Genomic DNA, 25,969 nt, shown 5'->3' with positions numbered 1-25,969 from the left:
CGCCTGGATGTTGGCTAAGGCCGCCTCCAGCTTTGCTCTGCCTGGAGTTGTTAAGTGAAGATCTCCCCTGACGGTGCTCCTGGCCTTGGGAACAACCATACTGGCACATATGAAGGAATAACTGCTTCCAAAGTACAAAATACAGTACAGCAATTCTGAGTTTTTCTTTAAAAAAAAAAAAAATCTCTTGCCTAGGAATTTCTGCAAGTTACTCTCAGTATTCCATAACAAAACCCAGGGCATCCATTAAAAACAGGACCTTGAATTTAGTCAGTGCTTCAGATACTGTAGTCTCGTTTTACTAAAAACAAACACCAGGAAAGTCTTCATAAATTACACAGGCAGAAACCAGGGCCTTCAGATTCCTCCTTCGTTGTTATTTACCATTTACCAGCTCAACAAACTCAAAGTGAGCCAGTCCTATCAAGGGGAGAATTCTTATGATCATATAAATAGTGCTAACTTTAAAATCTAACTTCCCAGTATACATATATTCTAAATATTTAATGAGCCATCTATCTCTCTGCTTTGAATCTAGAACAGCTTTGTTAGCTAGTTAACAAACCCACCAACACCCTGGGAGATCTGCAATAATTTTAAAGCCAGACAAACCCCAAGTTACGTCTAGATTTTATCGCAGGCAAACTTAACTTTACCAAATCAGTAGTTACCAAATTTCTGCAGAGTAGGTGATCCAGGTGGAGATGAATTTCCACTAGGAGACAAGTAGAGATAGCTTTTGTTCACTCCTGTATCAAAATCAAACGGGGACTGGTAGTCCTCATATAAGTCCATCTCTCCACGATCCATTCCAGACAAACGCAGAACGCATGGCTTTCTAACCACCTGGCCTGATTCCTCAGTTGAGTGCCGCTGTGGCCATGTTCCCTGTGCAGGTGCAACCTGGCTGAAGAACTCAACCCCAGGGGGTTAGAGGCCCTGGCTTCCTTCGGAGAGCCCGCCTGACAAACAGACCTATTTAACAAATGACTTATCCTGAGCAACCTTTAGGAGGGGCTCTGTTCACCACCTGTTGTTAATTTCAGCCAACAATGAACAACCTGGGCAAGGCGCTTTCCTTAGTAAACAAAGAAGGGCCGGTTCTGCAAAGTGGCTCCGGTGTACAAACAGTCCAAGCCCACGTCACACGCTGGCAGCATTACAACAAGAAACCACAATTTATTTTTTTTTTTTTAAAAAAAAACAGTCAGCTGACCACAACTGCACCAGGGCAGACTTAATCTTCTAGGACAAGGAAGGATTACCCCTCAGTAATCTCCCGCCGCCGCTGCCATCTGGGGGATACTTTCTTTCCACCCTGGATTACAGCAGAATTCTGAAAGCCAAGCTTCCTGGTTTCGCAATCAGCTTTCTAAGCACAACTTGGGACAAAAATAAAGCTAAATTGCCATTATTGCTATATCTAACGTGGAGTCTTACTGAGTGTCGCAAAAGTTTCAGACTGACTTTTACGTCTTTTTCCTCTTTTTTGGAAAAGATGGTGGTTCAGTTACATGCACTGAAAAGCGAAAGAACCAACTTTGAAGGTACCACTCCCAGGTGTTCCTGCACCTTCTTTGTTTGACTAAGGCCATGGCTCTGCTCACCCTGCAATAAACCTGTGCCGCCCTGCAGAGTGGCCACGCCACAGTTAGCTTGTAAAACAAAACTTCCAAGTCACCAAATTCACTTCCTTTAACATAAGTCTCTTAGCAGAACCGTTCTATGCTGACTGTGACCTCAGCTCAAGCTACAGCATCTGCATGTCCTGCTGCTTCTAATATTTAAGGAGGTAAAAATAAAAGCCGCCCACCCTCAGGTGGGCAGTTGTCTGAAACTGCATGACAAAACAAGGCAGTATTCTACCTTTTCAAATCTGATAAAAAGAAAACTCAGATATATTCTCCTGGAACTGGAAGCAAATACAAAACCTAATATACTTAAAGCATGAAAAGCAAATCAGCGTGTGTCTAGTGTATTAAATATACATGATCCAAGACAGTCTATATTCACCTCAAGTTATGATTTGTTTTTACATACAGAATACACACTGGATGATTTTTAAACTTTTTTTTGGCTAATCTCATGTTATACTTTATTTACGGCAAGTCTTTTACCTTAAATTTTTTAAACATTTATTTTTAACACCAACAAAAAAATGATCTGTATTTTTCTCCTAAAAGGTACCAAAATTTGGGCAACTATAAATGTTATTCATTCCATGTTTAGAAATCAAATAAATGGTTTCTTTTTATTATTTGAAAGAATGAATTGTCTGGTTTCTTGAAATCATAGTCTCTCTGCTGCCACAGGAAAGATATCAGATTTGTGTCCCTGGTCTAGACTGTGGATCAGGGGACTCTTGGCCCTCTCCATACACTCTGCATTTGGTCACTAAACACTGGTAGAAAAAGCATGTCTCCACGACTTTACTTGTTCTTCCCCTTAGAGCTGCAGGTATTAGAAGGGCAGTAACAATGACACAGGCACAAGGCAAGCCACAGCCACTTCCCCATTCCTCACCATCGCTGCAGCCCCCCAGTCCTCGACCTTCTGTGTTGACTTACAGGCCACGCCCTCCACCTGAAGTGCCACCTTTTCTCTGCCTGCCAGTCATTCATCCTTCAAGCCTCAGGCAGCAATGCCCCCTCTTCCAGAAGCCCCCCCACTTTCTGTCCCCTCCTGCCCCAGCAGCAGCACACAGAATGTGAAGTGCCAGCCATCTGGGCCTCCCCAGCCTCCTCTCCAGGGCAGGCTGCAGTGCAGCTCTACTGCAGAACCTACCGGAAGGTGCGCCGTAATCAGCGTGGGATGGAAAAGACCCACGATGGCTTATGCAGACACTACAGGCCTTATTTATAAATGTGAGGATTTAGAATTCAAGTAATTATCTAAAATTTGTACTCTACTTGTTTGTTTTGTTTTGTTTTGTTTTGTTTTTGAGACAGAGTCTCACTCTGTTGCCCTGGCTAGAGTGCCGTGGCGTCAGCCTAGCTCACAGCAACCTCAAACTCCTGGACTCAAGCGATCCTTCTGCCTCAGCCTCCCGAGTAGCTGGGACTACAGGCATGCGCCACCATGCCCAGCTAATTTTTTCTATATGTTTTTAGTTAGCCAATTAATTTATTTCTATTTTTAGTAGAGACGGAGTCTCGCTCTTGCTCAGACCGGTCTCAAACTCCTGAGCTCAAATGATCCTCCTGCCTCGGCCTCCCAGAGTACAAGGATTACAGCCATGAGCCATCGCACCCAGCCATCCCTTGAAGGATCCTACTTCACTTGCTCCATGGAGTTCTAGGGGGAAACACAACCGTAGTTCCCACCTTTCCCTGGCCTTAGCGTGGGCCTGTGTTTCAGATCCAGCCCACGCAAACACACCATCCCTGTCACGAAAACTGGCCTAGTGTAGAAGTGTGATCCAAAGAGTACCAGTCCATGGCCTTCCCTGATGTTTACTCTGTGACTAATGGAAGAAAGTGACTCTCCCTATAACCTGAGCTGTTGGATGCTGGTTTGGAAAGCCCACGGGGCTCCTTCCCTCCCTGTGCCAACAGGCAAGAGAACCAGTGCTGAGACTGGGAAGGGGCAGAAGTAGAAACAGGGAAAGGATGGCGCAATAGCACTAAGGCCTTATACCCAGCTATCCTAGGCTTCCCAGTTATTAAGCAAACATGTTTCTGTTCTACTTCTCTTATGGTTGGAGTTGGATTTTTATCATTTCAACAGAAAGAGTCCCAAAATACTACTTTCTAACCATATTTCCCACTATTACTCAACCATGTTTCAGCCAAACTTGATTTTCCTGTTTCTTTTGTTTGTTTTTTTTTTTGAGACAGAGTCTCGCTGTGTTGTCCAGGCTACAGTGAGTGCCGTGGCGTCAGCCTAGCTCACAGCACCCTCAAACTCCTGGGCTCAAGGGATCCTCCTGCCTCAGCCTCCCGAGTAGCTGGGACTACAAGCATGTGCCACCATGCCCGGCTAATATTTATATATATATATATCAGTTGGCCAATTAATTTCTTTCTATTTATAGTAGAGACGGGGTCTCACTCTTGCTCAGGCTGGTTTTGAACTCCTGACCTCGAACAATCCACCCACCTCGGCCTCCCAGAGAGCTAGGATTACAGGCGTGAGCCACCGTGCCCCACCATGATTTTCCTGTTTCTTGAACACATCCTAAATTTGGTCTAAACAATTTTCTTGAACTAGAGTCTCCTTTTCCTACATTTTTACCTGTTAAATTCCTACCTACTTATCAAGTCCTACTCAAGAAGTTATGAATGAATGACATAGGTAAATTTTAGGTGCTATCTGAAATGAAAAAAATAAGCAACACATGTCTACTAAAAATAGGTTATTTAAATGCTAAAAAGAACATTCATAACAGAAAAGTATGCAAACATTAACATAATGGTGCAAATATATACTTTTTAACATGGAAAGATATTCTGGATACATTGAGTAAACAAAGCAGGTTGTATTGTATGATACATATTTGTGTAATAATCAAAGAGAGAGAAAGCAACCAATCAAAAGAAAGAAAATGGGCAGAACGAGAAATCCAAGTACTACAACCGCAGAAAAGAGCGCAGGCAATTCAGTGTCAGCAGAGGGCGCCCAAGGGCAGCTCCGAGGTCCACTCGGTGCAGCCAGCAAGGTGCTTATTACTACAGAGCAGTAAGAGGACTCAGTTACTGCAAATGAAAACAGGTGTGGGTACAAATGATTATAAAGAAAATTAAGTTTCTGTCTGCCTATTGACACATCATTCAAATATGTCAAGGTAGATTCTCCCCAAATCTGAAAGACATTTATGGGACAGTGTGATTTAAAAGCTATTTAACATACAAAATTTACTTTGAGGTCCCCCAAAGGGCATCTCAACCGGAGATGATGTGGCTGCCAACAGGAGAGGCAGGCACAGGTATTCAGGTAATGTGGATGCATCAGGATGGCACAGCTGCCTGCTTAAAAGGGCTCCGACTAGCCAAAAAGGGGACAATCAGACTACTGGCATAATTAAGGACAGCAATGAATTATAAACCATTGGAAAAACAGGAATCCAAAAGTCCATGCAAACAATAAATAGACAAATAAAGGGGGAGAAAGAAGACCCTTAATTATGAATGCCAACCTGATCCTTATAAAGATCTTTTCAGACAAGAATAATCAATCGTTGTGAAATCCAGGAAGAAATTTTGATGAACAGCATGATATTTACCTGGTCTTAAAGTGCCTCCTCACGGATTAACTAGTTGATAGAAGGGAAAACATAGTAACAGTACAATGGAGAAAGGGACAACTTGACTGGGTGATCAAAATAGCCATCACACAATGAAAGGCAGATGGACGTGTGTGTGCAAATGTAGTCCTCTGAGTACCTATGTAGTGTTCAGGCCAGGGATGCAGAACCTGAATCTAATCCTGAGGAAACATCAGACAAATCCAAAATGAGGAAAGTTCTTCTTTTCTTTTTTGTTTTAATTTTTTACAATACTCCTTGCTTGAGAAAAGAAAGGTTCTGTTTTTAAAAGGGAAAGGGAGATGCATTCATCAAAAACATCAATGTCATAAAAGACAAAGAAAGGCTGTGAAAATGATCCATGTTAAAGGATACTAAAAAGATACAACAACTTAAAATCATACCTGATCCTAGATTGGGGCCTTGCTAAAAGGGGAAAAAATTCTAAAAAGGGCATTCTGAGTCAGTTGAAAAAATTGGAATACGACCACAGATTTAAGTTTTGTATTATATCAATTTCAAATTTACTGAAGTTGACAACCGTACTGTAGTTATATAAGAGAGTATCCCTCTTCTTAAAAAATACAAACTGAAATTTTTAGGGGCAAGGGCCATGATGTATGCAACTTACTCTCAAATAGTTCAGAAAACACACACACAGAGAATGATAGAACAGATGGGGTAAAATGTTAACAGTGAGTGAGTGAATCTGAGTAGAGAATGCAGGTGTTCTTTATACTATTCTTATCCTGCAATCTTTCTGTAAATTTGAAAAAGGCTTTTAGAAGATGATGGAGAAGAATTCCTCTGCATAGATTTAGCAGCCTTGGGGGAGCCGGGGCAGCCGGGAGCAGGACACTGCTCACAGCAGGAAGCTAACAGGACTGAGATGGGTCACGGCTTAGACACCCAGGCACACCCCAGTGTCGGCTGCTTCTGAGAGCCAAGAAGATGTCTCCCCCTTCCACTGCAGTAGCAGCAAGGGATTCACCTTCACAATAAAGTCTCACCATCACCTCCTGTGGTCCCATCTTCCCAGAGGAAGACCAGGGAGGACCCTGTTCCGCTGTCGGGATGAGAGGGTGGGAAGGTGGCCAGGAAAGTGAAAGGCACCTTCCTTTCCCCCGACTGTGCCACAGTAAACAAACCTCAACTCAGAAAAAGGGACTTAAGTTTTAAATATGAAATGCCATTTAAAATCACAGGGGTAGACACTCCCTTATTTACATAATTTCTCAACCCTCAAAACCTGTGAGGCAAACACTCTGTTTACCCCCATTTTTCAGAGGGGAAATGAGGCATAGACCGTTTATGTAAACATCTCTTCAGACACAAAGCTAGCAAGTGAAGGAGCTGGAATTTGAAGCCAGGTAGTTGCCTGCAAGGCCCTGGCTCTGGGCAAGCGACTACAGTACTTAGAATCAGGTGATGAGCCACTCCCCACACAAATCCCCTGAGGATCTGACTACAGCGCAGGTCTGCACAGCTGACAAGCTCCAGGCCATGGCAGGATGCTGGTCCCAGGACCACATAGGACCCCATTCTCGGAGTAAGAAGGTGACAGAGGACTTTGAATGGCAGGCTAGAGAGTATGAACTTGGTTTTTATCACGATAAAATAAGAAATATTCATTAGCATTTATTTAATCCTTACAACAACATGGGGTTAGTAAGGTTCTGTCCAATTCTCGGATGAACAAACATGAGGAACTGAAAAATGAAGGGAAGTGCCCTGAAGTACCACAGTGGCAGCTCTCGTCACACTGCCCCTAAGCAGTGGGGGCCACTCAGGTCATCAGGAGTGGGAAGAGGAAGGTCGGAGCTGTGCTTTGGAAACATCATTCTCACCTCTGCGTGAGGCTGGGCTCCAGGGGGCAGATGGGAAATCAGCAACCGTATCCAGCAGCAGCACCCGGGGTGCTGTGCACTGAATTGTGTCCCCCAAATTCAGTGAGCTGAGCCCCTAACCTCCAAAGTGACTGTATTTGGAGATAAGTCCTAGAAGGTGGTAACTAAGGTTTAGTGAGGTCATAAGGGTGAGGCCCTAATCCAACAGGGCTGGTGTCCTTATAAAAACAAGAGACATCAGGGATGTGCCTGAGCACCCAGAGAAAGGCCATGCCAGGGCTCAGTGAGAGGTGACAGTCTGCAAGCCAGGAATGCCCCCTCACCCAGGAACCTACCTACCCTGCCAGCACCTTGGACTTTCAGCCTCAGAAATGTGAGAAAATAAATTCGTATTGTTTAAGTCCCACTGTCGGTGGCACAGTGATGGCAGCCCAGGCCGACTAATACAAAGCACATGGGCCAGGGAGGACAGCAGGAACAGCAAGGCAAAGATGCCATAGAGGGAGAGCAACAGATGCTGGGGACCAACCAGATAACTGGGAGAGCAAACTGATTCCCCAGCGGGAGTTGTGAAAGACGGTGATAGCATTAATTAACATGGTAACAAAAGAGTGTGATTCAGTCCAGCTTCTGAAGAAATGGATTCAACCAAGCAACTCCTATGTGTTTGGGACAGCAGGAATATTTTATCAATCAAAAAGAGTAAATGGTTTTTATGGAAATCTTAATGAAATATAATTCTAAAACAAGTCTTAAATATTTTAGAGATGGCTCATCTTCAACCTCCATTTTACCAAATTTTTCTTAACAGAATGCAAATACAAATAAGCCACCACATTTGGGCATAACAATTTTCTGTCTTCTGATCTCTTTTTCTATATTATATAAAATTATAACAAAAATTAGAAGCATTTTGAATTTTATCAAGTACGTGTTATCTATCAGTATTTTTGACAATCATTATATGTTTGATAATTATTTGTCTTCTTATATTGCTAATTATATTAACTTTTACACATACAATTATTATCTCTCCATTAGATTTTCAGCATCTTGAGAACATTCTGGCATTTTCTATAGGTTTCAGTGAATCCGTACCCTGATTTTTCAACCATGTTTATATTATATTTTTGCTGGAGATGTTTGAAAGACATATTTTGTCATATAAAATACAGTGTACTTTCTGGAAGCACATTTGCTTTGTTCTTAATAACACTGATTTAAAAATAAATAAATTATATTAACTCATAAAAAAAAAGAGTATAATTCAATAAGAGAGAGAAGAGACTTTAGGTGATAAGAGAATGAGTTCCATTTTGGCAGGTTTGGTTTACAGTGCGTAGGAGACTTCTGTAAGTAAATGGCTAGCCTGAGGATTAGAAATTAAACTCTGGAGCTCAGAAAAAGGTTAGGAGCAAAAATACAAATGTGAGAAACCCAGAGACTGACTATCAAGGAAAAGCCCAAAAAGAAGAGAGAGCCCAAGAGGGAAGGGGGGAGGAAGGGAGTGAACACATGCAAGTGGGAAGCAGGCCAAAGGGCCTACAAAGGGCAGGAAATTCCCTTTGTTACTAATAATTATGACTCGCCCCTAAGGAACCCTTACTATGTGCCAGACATTCTTCCATGCACTTCACACCAGCCCCATGAGGTAGGTGTTTTCACTACCCCATTTAACAGATGACAAAACTGAGCACAAAGTGGTTAAGTAACCTGCCCCAGGCACACAGCTAGTAAGTGGTGAAAGTGGGATTCCAACCCCAGCAGTCTGGCTCCAGTGCTCTCAAGAAGCACAACACCTGGAAGAAAACCTCGAGTGACCCATATCATAGGCAGAAAGGGAGGAGACGAAGTGGACAAGAGCAAACGCTAGAGACACTTAAAAAGAAGCCACTGGGCTTGGTGTCCTGCTGATCTGGCAGAGAAGCTATAGAAAGAGTGATGACATAAGTCAGATAACGGGAAGTGGAGACCAATGGAGGGAAAGAAAGGGTAGAAGCAAGTGGGAAAAAAGTCCAAAAAAAGTTTTATGAGTGTGTGTGTGTGTGTGTGCGCGCGTTGGAAGAGTGGAGGAGACAAGGCAGGAGGGGGCATGGTGGGGATCAGCTGGGGATGAAGCGGGTATATGAGAAGGCTCAGCGACCCTGTCATCCCTCCACTGAATAAAGTGCCATTAAACCATTCCAGCTTTCTTTTAAAAATACATGTCAGCCTTCAGATCAGAAACTTTGCATTATAAATTTAGGAAATACTCCCTATGGGAATGTCGTTTCTTTCCCCCTTTGTTTTCCACCCCAAGAGGAAAGCCTATTGTGGCACGGTATTATAAGAAAACCTATCCTCTATGGCTGCAGGCCCCAACCCCTAGCCCAAGGACTGGTACAAGTCCCCACAGCCTGTTAAGAACAGGGCTGCACAGCAGGAGGCAGGAGGCCGCCAAGCCAGCGAAGCTTCATCTGTATTTACAGCCGCTCCCCACTGCTCTCATCACTGCATAAGCTCTGCCTCCTGTCAGATGAGTGGCACCATTAGATTCTCACAGGACCCTTAACTCTACTGTTAGCTGCACATGCGAGGGATCTAGGATGTGCCTTCCTTATAAGAATCTAATGCCTGATGATCTGAGGTGGAGCTGAGGCTAGCACTGGGGGGCAGCTGCAAATATAGATTATCATTATCTATCAAATATAGATTATCACTAGCTGCAAATATATATAGAGAGGTTTGACTGCATAATAAATGTAATGCGCTTGAATTATCCTGAAACCTCTCCCTCCCCATCCTTTCCACCACCTTCCAGTATTCCCGTGTGTGGAAAAATTGTCTTCCATGAAACTGGTCTATGGTGCCAAAAAACGTTGGGGACCACTGCTCTATGGAGCCCCCTTTCCAGAATAAAAATGCACAAACTAGCAGACATACACAAATTATTTTTAAAATGTAATTATTTTATAAATGCAAATATTCTTTAGGTGATAAATGCGTTTGTTTTTTGTTTTTTTTTTTTTTTTTGAGACAGAGTCTCACTTTGTTGCCCAGGCTAGAGTGAGTGCCATGGCATCAGCCTAGCTCACAGCAACCTCAAACTCCTGAGCTCAAGCAATCCTGCTGCCTCAGTCTCCCAAGTAGCTGGGACTACAGGCATGTGCCACCATGCCCGGCTAATTTTTTCTATATATATTAGTTGGCCAATTAATTTCTTTCTATTTATAGTAGAGACGGGGTCTCGCTCTTGCTCAGGCTGGTTTCGAACTCCTGACCTCGAGCAATCCGCCTGTCTCGGCCTCCCAGAGTGCTAGGATTACAGGGGTGAGCCAGCGCACCCGGCCCAAATGCATTCTTAAATAGTACAAATCCACTGACTTAACACATTGACTTGCAAAGAGATTCTCACATGGTAGGAACCCCTAATATTCTCAGTAGAATGTTCTTCTACCCTCACAAGATAATAAAAAGTGAGTTAATGTCAGTAGCCAGGTCAGAGGCTTTTTTTTTCCTTTAAAAATTTTTTTTAATTATTAAAGAGCAAGAGTGACACATAATGAGACTTCATTCCCTCCCTCAACCTATCTCCAAATACATGATCTGGTTGAGCCTTTAACTGGGAAAGTCAGAACCTGTTGAGAAGTCTCAAGAATGCCTAGGTTCTCTATCATAAGGAGTCAGAGACTGGATCCCAAAATATACAAAAACATCTTACTATTTTCAATTTGGTCCTGCCACTCCTGTTCTCAGACTATAGAGATTTCATTAACACAACACAAAATAATAGAAAAATAGCTTGATAATTGCCATGTACCTACATAATGAACCGCAATATACAGATTTTTTTATTTTACAAATAGAGTTTGAGTTAAAATTTTATGGTCACTCCTCACATGATTGGTGGTTTCCATGATTACAGACTCAGGTAACAGATCTCCAGCCACTGCTTCTCAAACTTTAAAATAGACATGACCTACCTGGGAAGACTTAAACTACAGGCTGTGATTTAGGTGTGGGGTGGGGCAAAGATGCTGCCTTTCGTAACAAGCCAGGTGATTTCTGATGCTGCGAGTCTGGCTTTAGATAACAGCTGCTACGTTTGCCTGCAGTCGAAAGCTTGAGTAAACTCTAAATACTTATTCTACATGGCCTTTGCACTTTCTAATTATGTATTTTTGTGGGTGCAATGTACATTACTCCAGTGACAGGTACACTAAAAACCCAGACATCATCTCTATACAATCCATCCATGTAACCAAAAACCACGTGTACCCCCTAAATCTATCAACATTTTAAAAAGCAATTAAAGAAAGAAAATATACATACACATTTTTATTTTTTTTTTTTTTTGAGACAGAGTCTCACTTTGTTGCCCAGGCTAGAGTGAGTGCCGTGGCGTCAGCCTAGCTCACAGCAACCTCAAACTCCTGGGCTTGAGTGATCCTTCTGCCTCAGCCTCCCGAGTAGCTGGGACTACAGGCATGCGCCACCATGCCCGGCTAATTTTTTATATATATATATCAGTTGGCCAATTAATTTCTTTCTATTTATAGTAGAGATGGGGTCTCGCTCTTGCTCAGGCTGGTTTTGAACTCCTGACCTTGAGCAATCCGCCCGCCTCGGCCTCCCAAGAGCTAGGATTACAGGCGTGAGCCACAGCGCCCGGCCATACACATTTTTAAATAAGAGACAAATTTCGTAGCCAAATGGGTTTTGATTTGTTGGTGTTTTGTTTTTGATTTCCTGCTATCCTAATAGTTCACAAAGCAAACAAATTCAGACAGGACAAAACTGGCTATATCATGACAGGGCATACATCAGCCTGGCCTTTTCAATAGGATAACTACTTAGAGTCTGGAATTATAATAATAATGAACAGAGTCTGGAATAATGGCTCAGTAATAAGAGAATGAAAGCAGGACATTCTGGCTAAAAGTATTAACGATGTATTTGAGAGTACAGTGGTCTCTATGGCAAGATTATTGGAAGACAAAGAGGTCTAGTCCAAGCTAAATGTTTCCAATTTGCTGACTGAGTTTAAAGAGAGCTCTGTAGGGGTGCATAAACACAACCGACTGTCAGAACCCTAGAAGGAATAATGAACTGGCAGACGAAATTTTAATTTGGAAAAACATCCACAATGCTTACACAGCTATTCCTGGCAACTAGAAGCTCATATGAAACACTTTTCCTTAAGGGAATGGGAGTTTGTCAAGAACAGCAGTAGGCACTTATTTTAAATTAATATTGGACCACGAACTTCTATCAGCAGCAAGCTGAGGCATACCAAATGAGCTCAAAATACCAATTCGTGCATTTAGGCAGCTGAACTTGCCTTTAAGCCATAACAAGCTAATTAAGGTACCCAGTGAGTCAACCATTAAACAAATACATAGCACAAATATTGCCAATTTTTTCCTAAATTTTATTATGAAACAGTCTCATGCCAAAATTTATAGCACCACTATCTGAACCTGCTACTCTTGGTTAAGAAATGCCACTTTTAATTCCAAATTCCACACACTTTCCTTTGTAAAGACGATTACCAATGCCACAAGTAAACTCAAAAGTAGCCCATCATCTTGAAACCAAATCAATAGCTGCAAGGCTTTAAGACTGCCTCTCTACCTTTGGGCACAAGACTGAAGACCTGACACTTTTTAAATCTCTGACGTTATAATATATTTTTTATTGTGAAGACTTCTTATTGACTTTCCTCAGAGATTCATAAAACATCATTATCAAACAGGTTATTTCTCAAATCAGCATGTAATTTTATTTATTCCAGGAAGCTTTCCCAGTGTTAAATGGATAAGGCAATTTAAGTTTAGATGGGAAGGGAGCATGGAGTGGAAAAATGGTTTCCTGAAAAGCAGCCAGAACTACAAAACCATGTACTTACTGTCATGTCATCCCTGAAAGATCAAGATAACTCTGTGTACAATTTTATAATCCTACTTGATATGGCTAAGAACCTTAACTACTCACCAAACCCATTTGCTCTTATTCCTATACAGCTAAACTACATTTCCCAGGCTCCCCTGCAGTTGGAGGTGGCATGTGACTAAGTTCTAGCAAAAATTAAATGATACATACAAAACATGAGGGAGATATAAAGACTGTTGTCAACAGCCACTGAGATTTGGGGTGTGTTACTGCAGCAAAATTTCACAAAAGCTGACTGATAGAAATATTTTGCCAAATAAATTCCTCTTAAAATGATCGTATCTACAGATGAGAGAGTTTTAGAAACAGAAAGTGGTGACAGCTAGTTGCACAATGATGTGAATGTAATGAATGCTGCTGACTTATATAGTTAAAAATGGTGAAAGTTGCAAATTTTGTGTTATACGTATTCTACCATAGGAAAAAAAAATCATATAAGAGTTGAGGCAGTTACTTGTATTTTAAAGGAAATTACTACCAGACAGACCAAAATAAGGAATTCAAAATGGAGCAATAGAGTAGAATGGGAGAACAGCAACCATGATTAAAGAATACATTTTGTAAAAGATTTGACATACTCCTTCCTGTGGACACAATCAAGACCCTTGTGTCCAGATTTGTTCATCAAATGTTCCTTATGAAGAACAGGAATGTCCTGGCAGACGCAGGCCTGGTTAGGTTGCCACAGTGAGCAGGGCAGTTTTCGGCAAAAGGAGAGACACTGGGGTCAAGAGTCTATACAAATAGGTCTAAAAACCACTTCACATCCTGTAATCGGGCTCCCAAGTGCTTACCCAAACAAGCTGAAAACTTAGGTCCACACAAAAACCTCCACATGGCTTCTTTCAGTAGCTTTATTGATAGTCACCAGAAAGTAGAAGCAACCAAGATGTCCTTCTGTAGGTGAATCCGTAATAAATTGTGGTACATGAAGAAAATGGAGTATTATTTAGCACTAAGAAGAAATGAGCTATCAAGCCATGAAAAGACACAGGAGAACCTTAAATGCACATTACTAAATGAAAGAAGCCAATCTAAAACGTTACATACTGTAAGACCCCAACTATATGACATTTTGGAAAAGGCAAAACTATGGAGACAGTAAAAAGATCAGTGGTTGCCAGGGGTTCAAGGAGAAAGAAGGAGGGATTAAATAGGTGGAGCCCAGGAGATTTGGGGGGCAGTGAAACTGTTCTGCATGATACTGTAATGGTGGATACATGTCCTTATGCATTTGTCAGAATCCACTGAAAGGTCAGACTGGCGGCTGATGCCTGTTATCCCAGCACTTTGGGAGGCTGAGGCAGGGAGAATCGCTTGAGTTAGAGGTTGCTGTGGCAGCAGGCTACCAAGATGACAAACCTATCTGCCCATGATACAATAAAACCGGCAATCCTAGTTCCTTTCCGTGGATTCCTGAGAAGGCAGGTGTGGTGCCTACATCTTCTCTAAGTAGTGTCCTAAACATTTAACCTGCTTGTTGATCAAAACAGAGAGCAATTCTAAATTTAGATTCTCCATAAAGAGGATTTGATTTAGAAAAATAATCCTCTGCAGAAATCCGGCCTCCAAATTTTCAGAACTGAAAATCAAAGGGCACTAACCTAACCGTGGAATGAGGCAAAATGACACCAAAAACAAGCTCTGAAAGACAGAGACCACAGCAATACCTGAATACGAAGACTACTGCTTTAAATAAGTTGATCCAAGTTCTCAGGACTCTTCTCTGTCATATTTTCTTACTTTTAAATAAAAACAGAAACATCATTTAAACTGAATTCTCTACAGATTTTACTTTGGGGCTTAAGAACAAGCAGAGAAAGAAAAGTAAGACACTGAAAAACTTGACCTGAAACAAGGTTGGTTCTGGCTTCTAGGTAAAGGACAGTTCGGCACGTGGCATTTCAAAGGTTAGTAAGAATCAGCTCTTTCAGAAAGCCGCCTAGCCAGCTAATGTTTACTAAGTCATTTGAACAGTCAGGGTTCTCCAGAAGCTCCCTATAATATACAAATATCATAATTACAGAGACTGAGAAGTCCCAAGATCTGCAGCTGGACAGCTGGAGACCCAAGAGAAACTATGATGTTAGTTCAAGTTCAAGTCTGGGTCCAAGGGCAAGGGAAGACTGGGGTACTAGCTAGAGAGGGGTTCCCTCTTACCAAGCCTTTTTGTTCCATTCAGGCCTTCAATGGATTCGATGAGGAGGCCCGCCTACATTGAGAAAGGCAATCTACTCTAATCAGTCTACCAACTCAAACGTTAATCTCATCCAAAGGCATTCTCACAGACACAACCAAAAGGTGACCAAATGCCTGAGCACTCTGTGGCCCAGTCAAGCAGAGAGTGTGGCTGTACTGACTGTGACAGTGACACATTTACTATTAAATGTTTTAGCAGCAGGGACCCAGTCAACAACATATTTAGTGGAAAGAGGTATGGAACAGAAATGATCTAGATAACAAATAAGCATGACAGAGGATTAGGCAACCAAATGAAATTGTGTATGGGGGTCTGAGAGAGAGAGACAGAGAAGGGGATGGGGAGAGGCAGGAAGAGAGGAAGGGGGAGAGAGAAAGAGAGAGAGAGAGAATATGTGCACATTAAGTGCAAGCGAGCACTGAGAGACTGCAGGATATTGAGAATGAAGAGGTATACTCAACTTCACAATAGAAATTGCAGCATGTCCTAGTTATCTAAGACTATTTAACAAATTACCCCAAAACTGAGCAGCTGCAAACATCAAGCATTTATCATCTTGCAGCTTCTGAAGGTCAGGCATCAGGGAGCAGCTTAGCTACACTGGGGTTTCTCATGAGGTTGCAGGCAAGCTGCTGGCCAGGGCTGCAATCTCTGACGGCTTAACTGGGGCTAGAGAAGCCGCGTCCAAACTCACTCACGTTAATTATGGCGGGAGGCCTCTTCTCCTCCCTACACTGGCTTCCTCATAAACCTGCTCACAACGTGGCAGCCAGCTTCCCCCAGAGAAAGTGATCAAGAGAGACGAAGAGACCCAAGATGGAAGCCACAGTCTTTTATAACCTAATCTCAGAACTGGCATATCATCCTTTTTGCTACATTCTACCGGTCACACAGATTAAACCTGATGACATGCGGAAGGGGATTATACACAGGTGAGAATCCCAGATCAATAGAAACCATCCCAGAGGTGGGCTCTCACATAGGGTATACCAGCCATGTACTTAGAGAGCTGGAACTTTTGGTCCCACCCCCAACCTGTGGGGAGGGGAGAGGGGCTAAAAGTTAAGTTGATAAATCAACAGCCAATGATTTAATCAATCATGCCTAGGTAATAATGCTTCCATTAAAAAAAAAGATCGTGATTCTGGGAGCTTCCAGTCATCTCATTAACATACAAAAGACACTCAGCACTCTGGAGACTCCAAAGATTTTAGGACCTATATGGCAAGAAACAGGGACAAAGACCAAATATACATTTCACAGTATCACAACATGATATTCTAGAAGGCTTTTCTATTTGCAAGCTTCCAGATAGCTGAGCACATGGAGGTTCCTGGAGAGGTTCCTACGGCCATACCTCACCCTGTGCTCCTCTTCCACCTAGCTGTGCATCTTTTTCCTTTATCATATCCTGTATAATAAATGGATAGACATAAGTGAGCTGTTTCCCTCTGTTCTATGAACCACTCTAGCAAATTGATCAAACCCCAAGAGGGAAGCCGTGGAAACCTCAATTTACAGGCGGTGTTAAAAAATAAATTCTAGGCCGGGCGCTGTGGCTCACGCCTGTAATCCTAGCTCTTGGGAGGCCGAGGCGGGCGGATTGCTCAAGGTCAGGAGTTCAAAACCAGCCTGAGCAAGAGCGAGACCCCGTCTCTACTATAAATAGAAAGAAATTAATTGGCCAACTGATATATATATAAAAAATTAGCCGGGCATGGTGGCACATGCCTGTAGTCCCAGCTACTCGGGAGGCTGAGGCAGAAGGATCACTCAAGCCCAGGAGTTTGAGGTTGCTGTGAGCTAGGCTGACGCCACGGCACTCACTCTAGCCTGGACAACAAAGTGAGACTCTGTCTCAAAAAAAAAAAAAAAAAAAAAATTCTAACTGGGGGGCTATTAGACTGGGGTAGCTCAGTCACTTTCAATTCCTATGTGAATAAACCAAAGCCCAATGTAAACACTAAACTGAAACTAGAAACAGTACCAATCAGAAACCACCAACTAACCTCTCACTAGGAACTTTCTACTCTGACTAATCAAAATTGTTTTCTCAGCTGGATATGGTGGCTCACGCCTGTAATCCTACCACTCTGGGAGGCCATGGTGGGAGGATCGCTCAAGGTCAGGAGTTTGAAACCTGCCTGAGCAAGAGCAAGACCCGTCTGTACTGAAACAAACAACAACAACAACAACAATAACAAAAAAAAATAGAAAGAAATTAGCTGGACAACTAAAAATATATAGAAAAAATTGGCCAGGCATGGTATCGTGTGCCTGTGGTCCCAGGTACTTGGGAGGCTGAGGCAGGAGGGTCACTTGAGCCCAGGAGTTTGAGGTTGCTGTGAGCTAGGCTGATGTCACAGCACTCTAGCCGGGGCAACACAGTGAGACTCTGTCTCAAAAAAAAAAAAAAAAAAAAATCGTTTTGTCTTGCTTCTGCCAATACTTTATAAAAGGTTTCCTTCCCTCTTACCCCTTCTGGCAGAATACTAGCCTCTTATAGTCTAATGCTATCCCAATTCATGAATCACTGAATGCTCAAATAAACTGTTTAAAATTTAAATGTGCTTAAAGTTTTTCTTTTATCAAATCTGGTGTCAGAAGTAGGATCCAAAGGAGACCACATGATAACGATGTCTGGGAGGAATGAGCAAAGTACCCCACTAGACCCCTTGTGCTACCCGCTTCTCACTGCACATTTGGAGGTCATCACTAGTAAGTCCTCTACAATATCTGAGTTCTACAACTTATGTCAAGTTCTCTGAATTTATGTGAATATTTTTGGTCTAGACTGAATTTAGATGTCCTAACAGAAACTGGACTGGGTCTCATAGGGAGGATTCAGGGGTCTGATTGGGTCACACAACCCAAAACTGTATTCAGTTTAATAAAAAACATCTATTAGGGGCTGCATCGCTGGAGAGCCACGGGGAGGGCTGTGTCGGTTGCTTTCTGCAGCCGCAAGTCCACCTGCTCCCCTCGCCGTCCCTGGGGCGTTGTGCGTCTCCAGTCCGGGATCCAAGCCACCGGCCACAGGGGCCGGCCGGATCCGTGTCCCGCCTCAGCTCCCAGAGCACATGCTGGAGACAGAATGAGCCAGAGAGACACGCTGGTGCATCTGTTTGCCAGGAGATGTGGTAGCACAGTGGGAGCTATTCTGACATGTCCACTGGAAGTTGTAAAAACACAACTGCAGTCACCTTCTGTGACGCTTTGTATCTCTGAAGTTCATTTGAACACAATGGCTGGAGCCACTGTCAACAGAGTAGTGTCTCCTGGACCTATCCATTGCCTAAAGGTGATCTTGGAAAAAGAAGGCCCTCGTTCCTTGTTTAGAGGATTGGGCCACAATTTAGTGGGGGTGGCCCCTTCAAGAGCAATATACTTTGTTGCTTACTCAAACTGCAAGGAAAAGCTGAATGGTGTATTTGATCCTGATTCTACCCAGGTACACATGATTTCAGCTGCAATGGCAGGCATTTACTGTACATTTCTCCCGAGGAAAGAGTGAGATCATGTCATCTCACGCTCCCCATGAGCAGGTCTCCTCCTGTAGAAATATGGACTAACTTAAACCTCGTTTTACCGCAATCACGGCAACCAACCCCATTTGGCTTATAAAGACTCAGTTACAGCTTGATGCAAGGAACCGTGGGGAAAAGCGAATGGGTGCTTTTGAATGTGTTCATAAAGCGTATCAGACAGATGGACTTAGAGGATTTTATAGGGGCATGTCTGCTTCATATGTTGACACAGCAGAGACTGTAATCCATTTTGTTATATATTAAAGTATAAAGCAAAAACTACTGGAATATAAAATTGCTTCTACAATGGAAAATGAAGAAAAGTCTGTGAAAGAGGCATCAGATTTTGTGGGAATGATGCTAGCAGCTGCCACATCAAAAACTTGTGCCACAGCTATAGCATATCCTCATGAAGTTATAAGAACAAGACTACGTGAAGAGAGAACAAAATATAGATCTTTCTTTCAGATACTGTCTTTGGTTGTTCAAGAAGTAGGTTATGGATCTCTTTACCGTGGTCTAGCAACTCATCTGGTGAGACAGATTCCAAACACAGCCATCATGATGGCCACCTATGAATTGGTGGTCTACCTACTCAATGGATAGTATCACATAGGGTTGCTGTACTACAAAGAGGGAAGACCAAAAGATTACAGTGGACCACTGGAATATGGTCCACTGGAATATTGAAGCCAGCCTGGTGGACAAAAGAAAAGTAGTTTGGGAACACATAGCGGTGCTTAAGTAGAAGTTTGGTTGTAGGAATTAAAGTAATCATACCACATCACTTGGTCTTTCAATAATGTGAATAAAACCTTGGAGCCTCCAAGGAAATGCCTTTAGAAGCACTCTTTTCTCAAAATTGCCATTTTCTCTACCATGTCTGCTAGACACAGTCACATTTAGTTGATTTATATCAGTGAGATTATAGTGTTGTTTATTCCATAAGCACTTTTCCAGTCTTCTAAACAAAGGCATCCCTAATTATATACTGTACTGTAACTATCCAAAGATAGTATTGGCAATCATAAATTTATAACTTCTGGCTTTTAATTCCTGCGAAATTATAAAATAACAATAACAGTGAGAACCTCGGTATTATTTTCACATTTTTCTGAGAGGACCTGGAATAATATTTTAAATTACATAGTATTAATAGTCACTGTTTTTGACAACCAATGAAATAGTATCTAAATATCTTGTGTATTTTTGGCATTAAAATGTTTTGGTTTCCCCTGCTAAAAGGTGCTTGATGTTTAGCCTAATGTGGACATTTAAGTTGTTTGTTAACATATCAAACTCACATGCCAGTAGTCTGAGACAAAATAAACTAGTAAAATGTTGATCATTGGCCATTTCACTGACTTGAGCATGTCCTCAGACCTTCTCTAATTTGATGGTACATGAATGAATGTAATTATCTCTTCAGTGACTTACTAGTGATAAACTTGAATTATTACCTGTTCATCATACCTAGGTATCATTTACTTAAAGTGGAAAAAATTTACCACTTTTGAATCTTTTTCTACTTACTTTCACATTAAGAATTTGAACTTTTGAATTATTTCCAGGTCTTTATAGATTACATTTATTTTGTAGAGAAAATGGTAATTTTCAGTTTTGCCCTTGTAAGTTTTTTTTAAGGTAACATTAATACTAATATTTGGAATAGTAGAATTAATACAGAAGAGAAGCCTCTGCTATCTGATCCAGCAGGTAGTGATCTTAATTGATTTACAGTTTTATAAATGAGCTTTTGACAAGAAATTTATTGTGTTCTAGTTTCCTGAATGGTAAATCATAGATAAAAGCTAATTTGGGTTAAATGTGCTAATAGGATATAGCTTTTACATTTTGCAACTGAGTTAACTGTAACCTTTAATACTTTAAATGTATTATATGTATGGTCCTTATAGAAATGTTTGCTATAATTCTGTTAAGAGACTTTGCCTGTGGATGTTGCTATACTGATGTATAAAATTTCCACAATTACAAAAACAAAAACAAACAAACAAAAAAAATCTATTAGGAAAGGTTCCAGGAAGACAAAAAAATAATGTGTTTATTTAAATCCACGGACTCTGTGACTCCATCTCAGAACTTGTGCTTTTCTAGAGAACTGTGTAAATCTTACCAAAAATAATTTAGAATTTTGGTGGCCACAATGGGGAAGTTTTAACCTAAACAAAATTGCTCATCTACAGCACATGTGTGCACGTGCAGATAGATACACACACACACATACACACACACACAGATCCCTAATGCCCCAGAAACAATGGAATGTATTTTTGACTGCCACGTGTGGCTTCTAACCTCTCTCTTTCCATCATCCTCTACCTACCCTCATCTACTGACCTTTTCTGCTTGCTTACCTGCATGCACACCCCAAAGGAAAAAAGAAGAAAAAGAACTAGGTCAGTGTTTATAAAGTTAGGCCTTCTGATAAATCAGATTTGCTTTTTAACCACCCTATACATTGGTCAAAATCTTGATCTCAGAGTAGGAATAAAAAGTATCCTGTCTGTCATAGAAAATGCTTTGTCTGCCCTATTCATGAATGGGCTCTACCCTGAACTCAGGGTAGACACGCACAGGTTAAACACACACAGATAAGACATGAAGCAGCAGCTCAAAAAAGGGTGCAAGAGGCAGAATGGTGCCCCCCAAGGGTGCAAGATCTCTGGCTATGAACCCCCATTTGGTACACATATAAACCACCATTAAGAGCAAAAAAAAAAAAAAAAAAAAAACTCCATAAATAACCTTTTGAAAGCCATTTACAAGGTGTTTCCCACCTGCACTGACCAGTCAATCAACCAGACCTGCAGACAAAAGAAAAATTAATCTGTTACTGATTTCAAAGCCCCCTTGGACATTTGTTTTTCTTATGGCATCCCAGGCATTCCACCAATTCAGCCAGCCCTAACTGCTCTCTTGGTAAATGGACTTTCCCCCTAACATTAGCAAGGAAATGAAGGAAAGGAGGAAAAAGATAGGGAAGCTACAGGTTTAGGTAAGTTAGCTAAGAACCTCAGAACAAGATAAGAAATAAAAGCCTTCTGAATTAATGGCCTTGCAATTACAGCAACTCCAGGGCAACCAACAACCCAGACTGACCTTTGGACTTCTCCTAACTTAAGTGACTATTAAATCAGCAGTTTATCTGCCTCTTTCTGTATGCCTGTCTTCATATGTATGTATATGTGATATTTTCAGATGGTATTACTGAACCAATTTATAAAATCCTTTAAGGGAGATCTATTCAAATTAGCTTGGGGATAAAAGAGCATTTACGTAAATTATTCCCAAAACTCTCAAAAATATAGAAAATAACCCAAATGGTTTTTTTTCTCCCTAAGTTCATATGACGTAGGTAGGGCTCTGGTAAATAAAGCTAGCTTGAAAATTTGGGGTAAAATAAAAATAGGAATGTTTTCAGAATTGTCAGTTTTTCCTGGGTTGCTGGTTAAACAGGTTTGTGTTATTTCTGCTAGATGTTTAAGACCATAAAACTGGCCGGGCGTGGTGGCTCATGTCTGTAATCCTAACACTCTGGGAGGCAGAGGTGGGCGGATCGAAAGGTCCGGAGTTCGGGAGTTGCTCTTGCTCGAGATCAGGAGTTCGAAACCAGCCTGAGCGAGACCCCATCTCTACTAAAAATAGAAAGAAATTAATTGACTAAAAATATATATACAAAAAATTAGCCGGGCATGGTGGTGCACGCCTGTAGTCCCAGCTACTCGGGAGGCTGAGGCAGGAGGATCACTTGAGCCCAGGAGATTGAGGTTGCTGTGAGCTAGGCTGATGCCACGGTATTCACTCTAGCCTGGGCAACAAAGTGAGACTCTGTCTCAAAAAAAAAAAAAAAAAAAAAAAAAAAAAAAAAAAAGACCATAAAACCATAAATCCAACCTAAAACCAAAATGTACAGCAAAAGTAAATTACTTGATCTTGATGCATGTCAGTCATGGAAGTAAAATAAATAACATAAGATGATGGTGTAGGCGGAAGGACTGATGATAGTTGCATTCCTTTGAAAAATCTGTCTTTAGGCAGATAAGGGAAGTCCAGAGAGAGTCTCACTGCATTTGTTATTTTTCAAATGCCTTTAGCTTGAAGTGATCAATATACAAAAAGCAGCATGCTCTGGAGTGTGGCATTTCCTAAACTGCTTCAATGGCTAGCTCTGTTTAATGTCTCATGAAATTTTTCATAAGCAATTCAAGCATAATCATTAAGAACAGGTGAAGTAGGTAAACGTAAATGGAATAAAAGTGATTAAAATAAACTTTCAAAAAGAATTATATTTTATAAAATGTCTACTTAAACACAGTTTCAAAAATCTTTTTTGATAACTTGAAATCTTTTTTTTTTTTTGAGACAGAGTCTCACTTTGTTGCCTGGGCTAGAGTGCTGTGGCATTAGCCTAGCTTACAGCAACCTCAAACTCCTGGGCTCAAGCGATCCTCCTGCTTCAGCCTCCCGAGTAGCTGGGACTACAGGCATGCACCACCATGCCCAGCTAATTATTTTATATATATATGTTTTTAGTTGGCCAATTAATTTCTTTCTATTTTTAGTAGAGAGGGGGTCTCGCTCTTGCTCAGGCTGGTTTCGAACTCCTGACCTTGAGTGATCGGCCCACCTCGGCCTCCCCGAGTGCTAGGATTACAGGCGTGAGCCACCAGATAACTTGAAATCTTAAAGTTATGTTATATTTAATTAAATAGTGGATATTCATTAATGTCTGAATCATTTAATAAGTAAATTAAAATACTGAAACAGGCTGGGTGCAGTGGCTCATGCCTGTAATTCTAGAACTTTGGGAGGTGGAGGCAGGAGGATCACTTGAGGCCAGGAGTTGTGTGTGTTTTCTTTTATAGAGACAGGGTCTTACTGTGTTGCCCAGGCTGGTCTTAAACCCCTGGTTTCAATCAATCCTCCCACCTTGGCCTTCCAAAGTGATGTTTTCGTCACTAGGTCTTTAATTACTTAAGTAAAGTGAGTCTTGTCATATTAAAAGTGCTAAGTTTTCTTCATAACTTTGTAAACCTTTCTGTATTTGCCTTTGTTTCATAATGACTGATGATCCTATTTAAGTGTTTTAGATCTTTTGACATTTTTGACAATCTTCCTCAAAGAAAATTCCAAATTTAGTCTTTTTGACTTCTAACTTTGGGACATGCCATAGAATCTCTGAAATATTAAATAGTGAAGTTATTAGGCTTGTTTGGCATGTTAAATTACATGGGAATCCCAAATAAGAAATAATGTTTAGGCTAGATGCAGTGGCTCATGCCTATAATCCTAGCTAGCACTTTGGGAGGCTGAGGCAGGACAATCACTTGAGGCCTGGAATTTGAGACCAGCCTGGGCAACACAGCAAGACCCCATCACTACAAAAATGAAGAAAAATTAGCCAAACACAGTGGCACATGCCTGTAGTCCTAGCTACTTGAGAGGCTGAGGTGAGAGAATCACTTGAGCCCAGGAGTTCAAGCCCATAGGAGCTACGATCATGCTACTACACACCATCCAGGGTGACAGATCAAGTCTCCATCTCAAAAAAAAATTTTTTTTTAATTTTTAATTTTAAACAAGAAATAATGTCTAACATTCTTTGGATTTTTGAATATATGTATTACTAATCTATGCTTCAGAAGTTGTATAAAATTCCAAGAAATGTGATGTCTTGATATAATGCTATCAGTCATAATTTCACTATGGTAAAATGTATGTCACAGAAAATAACAAACTTCCTTGTCAACTGCATAATTATTATAATAAGCCCTTATCGGAATTTAACTATGGCCATTTTAAGTCTTGTCACCCATAGATAGTTATTGTTTTGATTTTTTTCTAAAAGCACCTGCAATCAACTACCGTCCAAAACTGTTTCGTCAAAGAGATTCATGGAAAGGACTCTGTAATACAGGTTTCTGATAACTTTCAGATCATACCATTAAACTGACTAAAAATTTCTAAAATTCTAATAAGAAATTGGTGAGTCCATGAACTACTATCCTAAGATCAAGCAGAACAAGAATTAATTACATGGGAATGAATAACTGATGGGAATAATGTTTTTATTAATTTTTATTTGATATTTTGCCGGTTCTTTATTTTAATGTTTTATTTTTTAGATTTAAGGAAACGTTTTTTGCTTTTCTTTTAAGGTATCTATAGCTTACAGCAAACTGGTAAAGTGTATTTTTGTGAATAAAGACTATTTACTTTTTTCCCCCTACCTAATCCTCTAGAGCTTGGAAAGCTACTTATAGATATTTTTATTTTATCTCAATATAGTTATTTGCATAAATCAAATAAGAATCTGTTCTCTTTATAACAGGATATAATTGGAAACACTGGTTATACTATCAAGGCTTTGACTGGACTATCATATTTGAGACTGTATAGTATGCCTGGCTTCAAGGGTTCTCAGTCTTACAGTGAGTGAGTAAAAACTGTCACTTCCTAGCAGGCCCAGGAACCTCAAGTTATTCTGGGGGTCTTGAGAAGAGAAAAATTCAAATATATAGGTACTGCACATGAAGTCTAAAAGTAGTGTTGGTTGGGCTTCCTAGCCTCAAGAGGCTTTTTAAAACACCAGTTTGAAATTCCATATTAAAAGTTCCATCAAACCAAACTTTTAAAAAGCCTATGTAATATAAACTGCTATCCTTTTTTCTTTCTTTTTTTCTTTCTTTCTTTTGAGGCAGAATCTGTCACCCCAGCTAGAGTACAGTGGCGTCATCATAGCTCACAGCAACCTCAAACTCCTGGGCTCAAGTGATCTTCCTGCCTCAGCCTCCCAAGTAGCCGGGACCACAGGTATGTGCCACCACAACCAGCTAATTTTTCTATTTTCTGTAGAGACAGGGTCTCAATTCTTGCTTAAGCTGGTCTCAAACTCCTTATTTCATCAATTGCTATTCTTGTTGCATTTATGTAAACAGGCCAAGTATGATTAGATAAAACTTATTTTGCATTTAAATCAGTCCTACTCTGATGATCTTTGGTAGAAAGAAGGATGACTACGGAGGGAAAAATTGTTTCAGAAGGAAACCGCAGCACACCTGTTACTACAATATAGCTTTGTTAATTGTTTTCGAGTTCTATTATCTACCTGTAAACTAGACTACATCTTCAATTCTTCTAGGTACATCCAATCTGAATTTCTCCCACATTTCTGAGTTGGAATCACTAAGAACAAGAATTG

At 41.0% G+C, this 25,969-nt stretch overlaps 1 protein-coding gene and 1 pseudogene across 4 annotated transcripts in view; one reads left to right on the top strand and one right to left on the bottom strand.

Annotated features, from left to right (window-relative positions):
* Window positions 1-25,969, bottom strand: part of TPD52 (tumor protein D52) — a 211,280-nt gene that overhangs the window by 144,737 nt on the left and 40,574 nt on the right. Inside the window, exon 1 of one of the 4 annotated variants that reach the window (XM_076005199.1) lies at window positions 672-1,143. The exons of 1 other annotated variant lie outside the window; for it this stretch is intronic. In XM_076005199.1, the coding sequence (XP_075861314.1) occupies window positions 672-810 (139 nt within the window). In that variant the 5' untranslated portion in view covers window positions 811-1,143. Of the gene's footprint in view, window positions 1-671; window positions 1,144-25,969 lie in introns of those variants that run through there. 2 more of the 4 variants (XM_076005200.1, XM_076005201.1) reach the window with 2 other exon arrangements.
* LOC105857596 (solute carrier family 25 member 36-like) lies at window positions 18,315-19,353 on the top strand (annotated as a pseudogene).

This window comes from Microcebus murinus, chromosome 7, assembly GCF_040939455.1.
Source record: "Microcebus murinus isolate Inina chromosome 7, M.murinus_Inina_mat1.0, whole genome shotgun sequence".
NCBI classification, from domain to species: domain Eukaryota; kingdom Metazoa; phylum Chordata; class Mammalia; order Primates; family Cheirogaleidae; genus Microcebus; species Microcebus murinus.
Note: the sequence above shows the minus strand (reverse complement) of the source record. Positions and strands in the feature narration are given on the sequence as shown.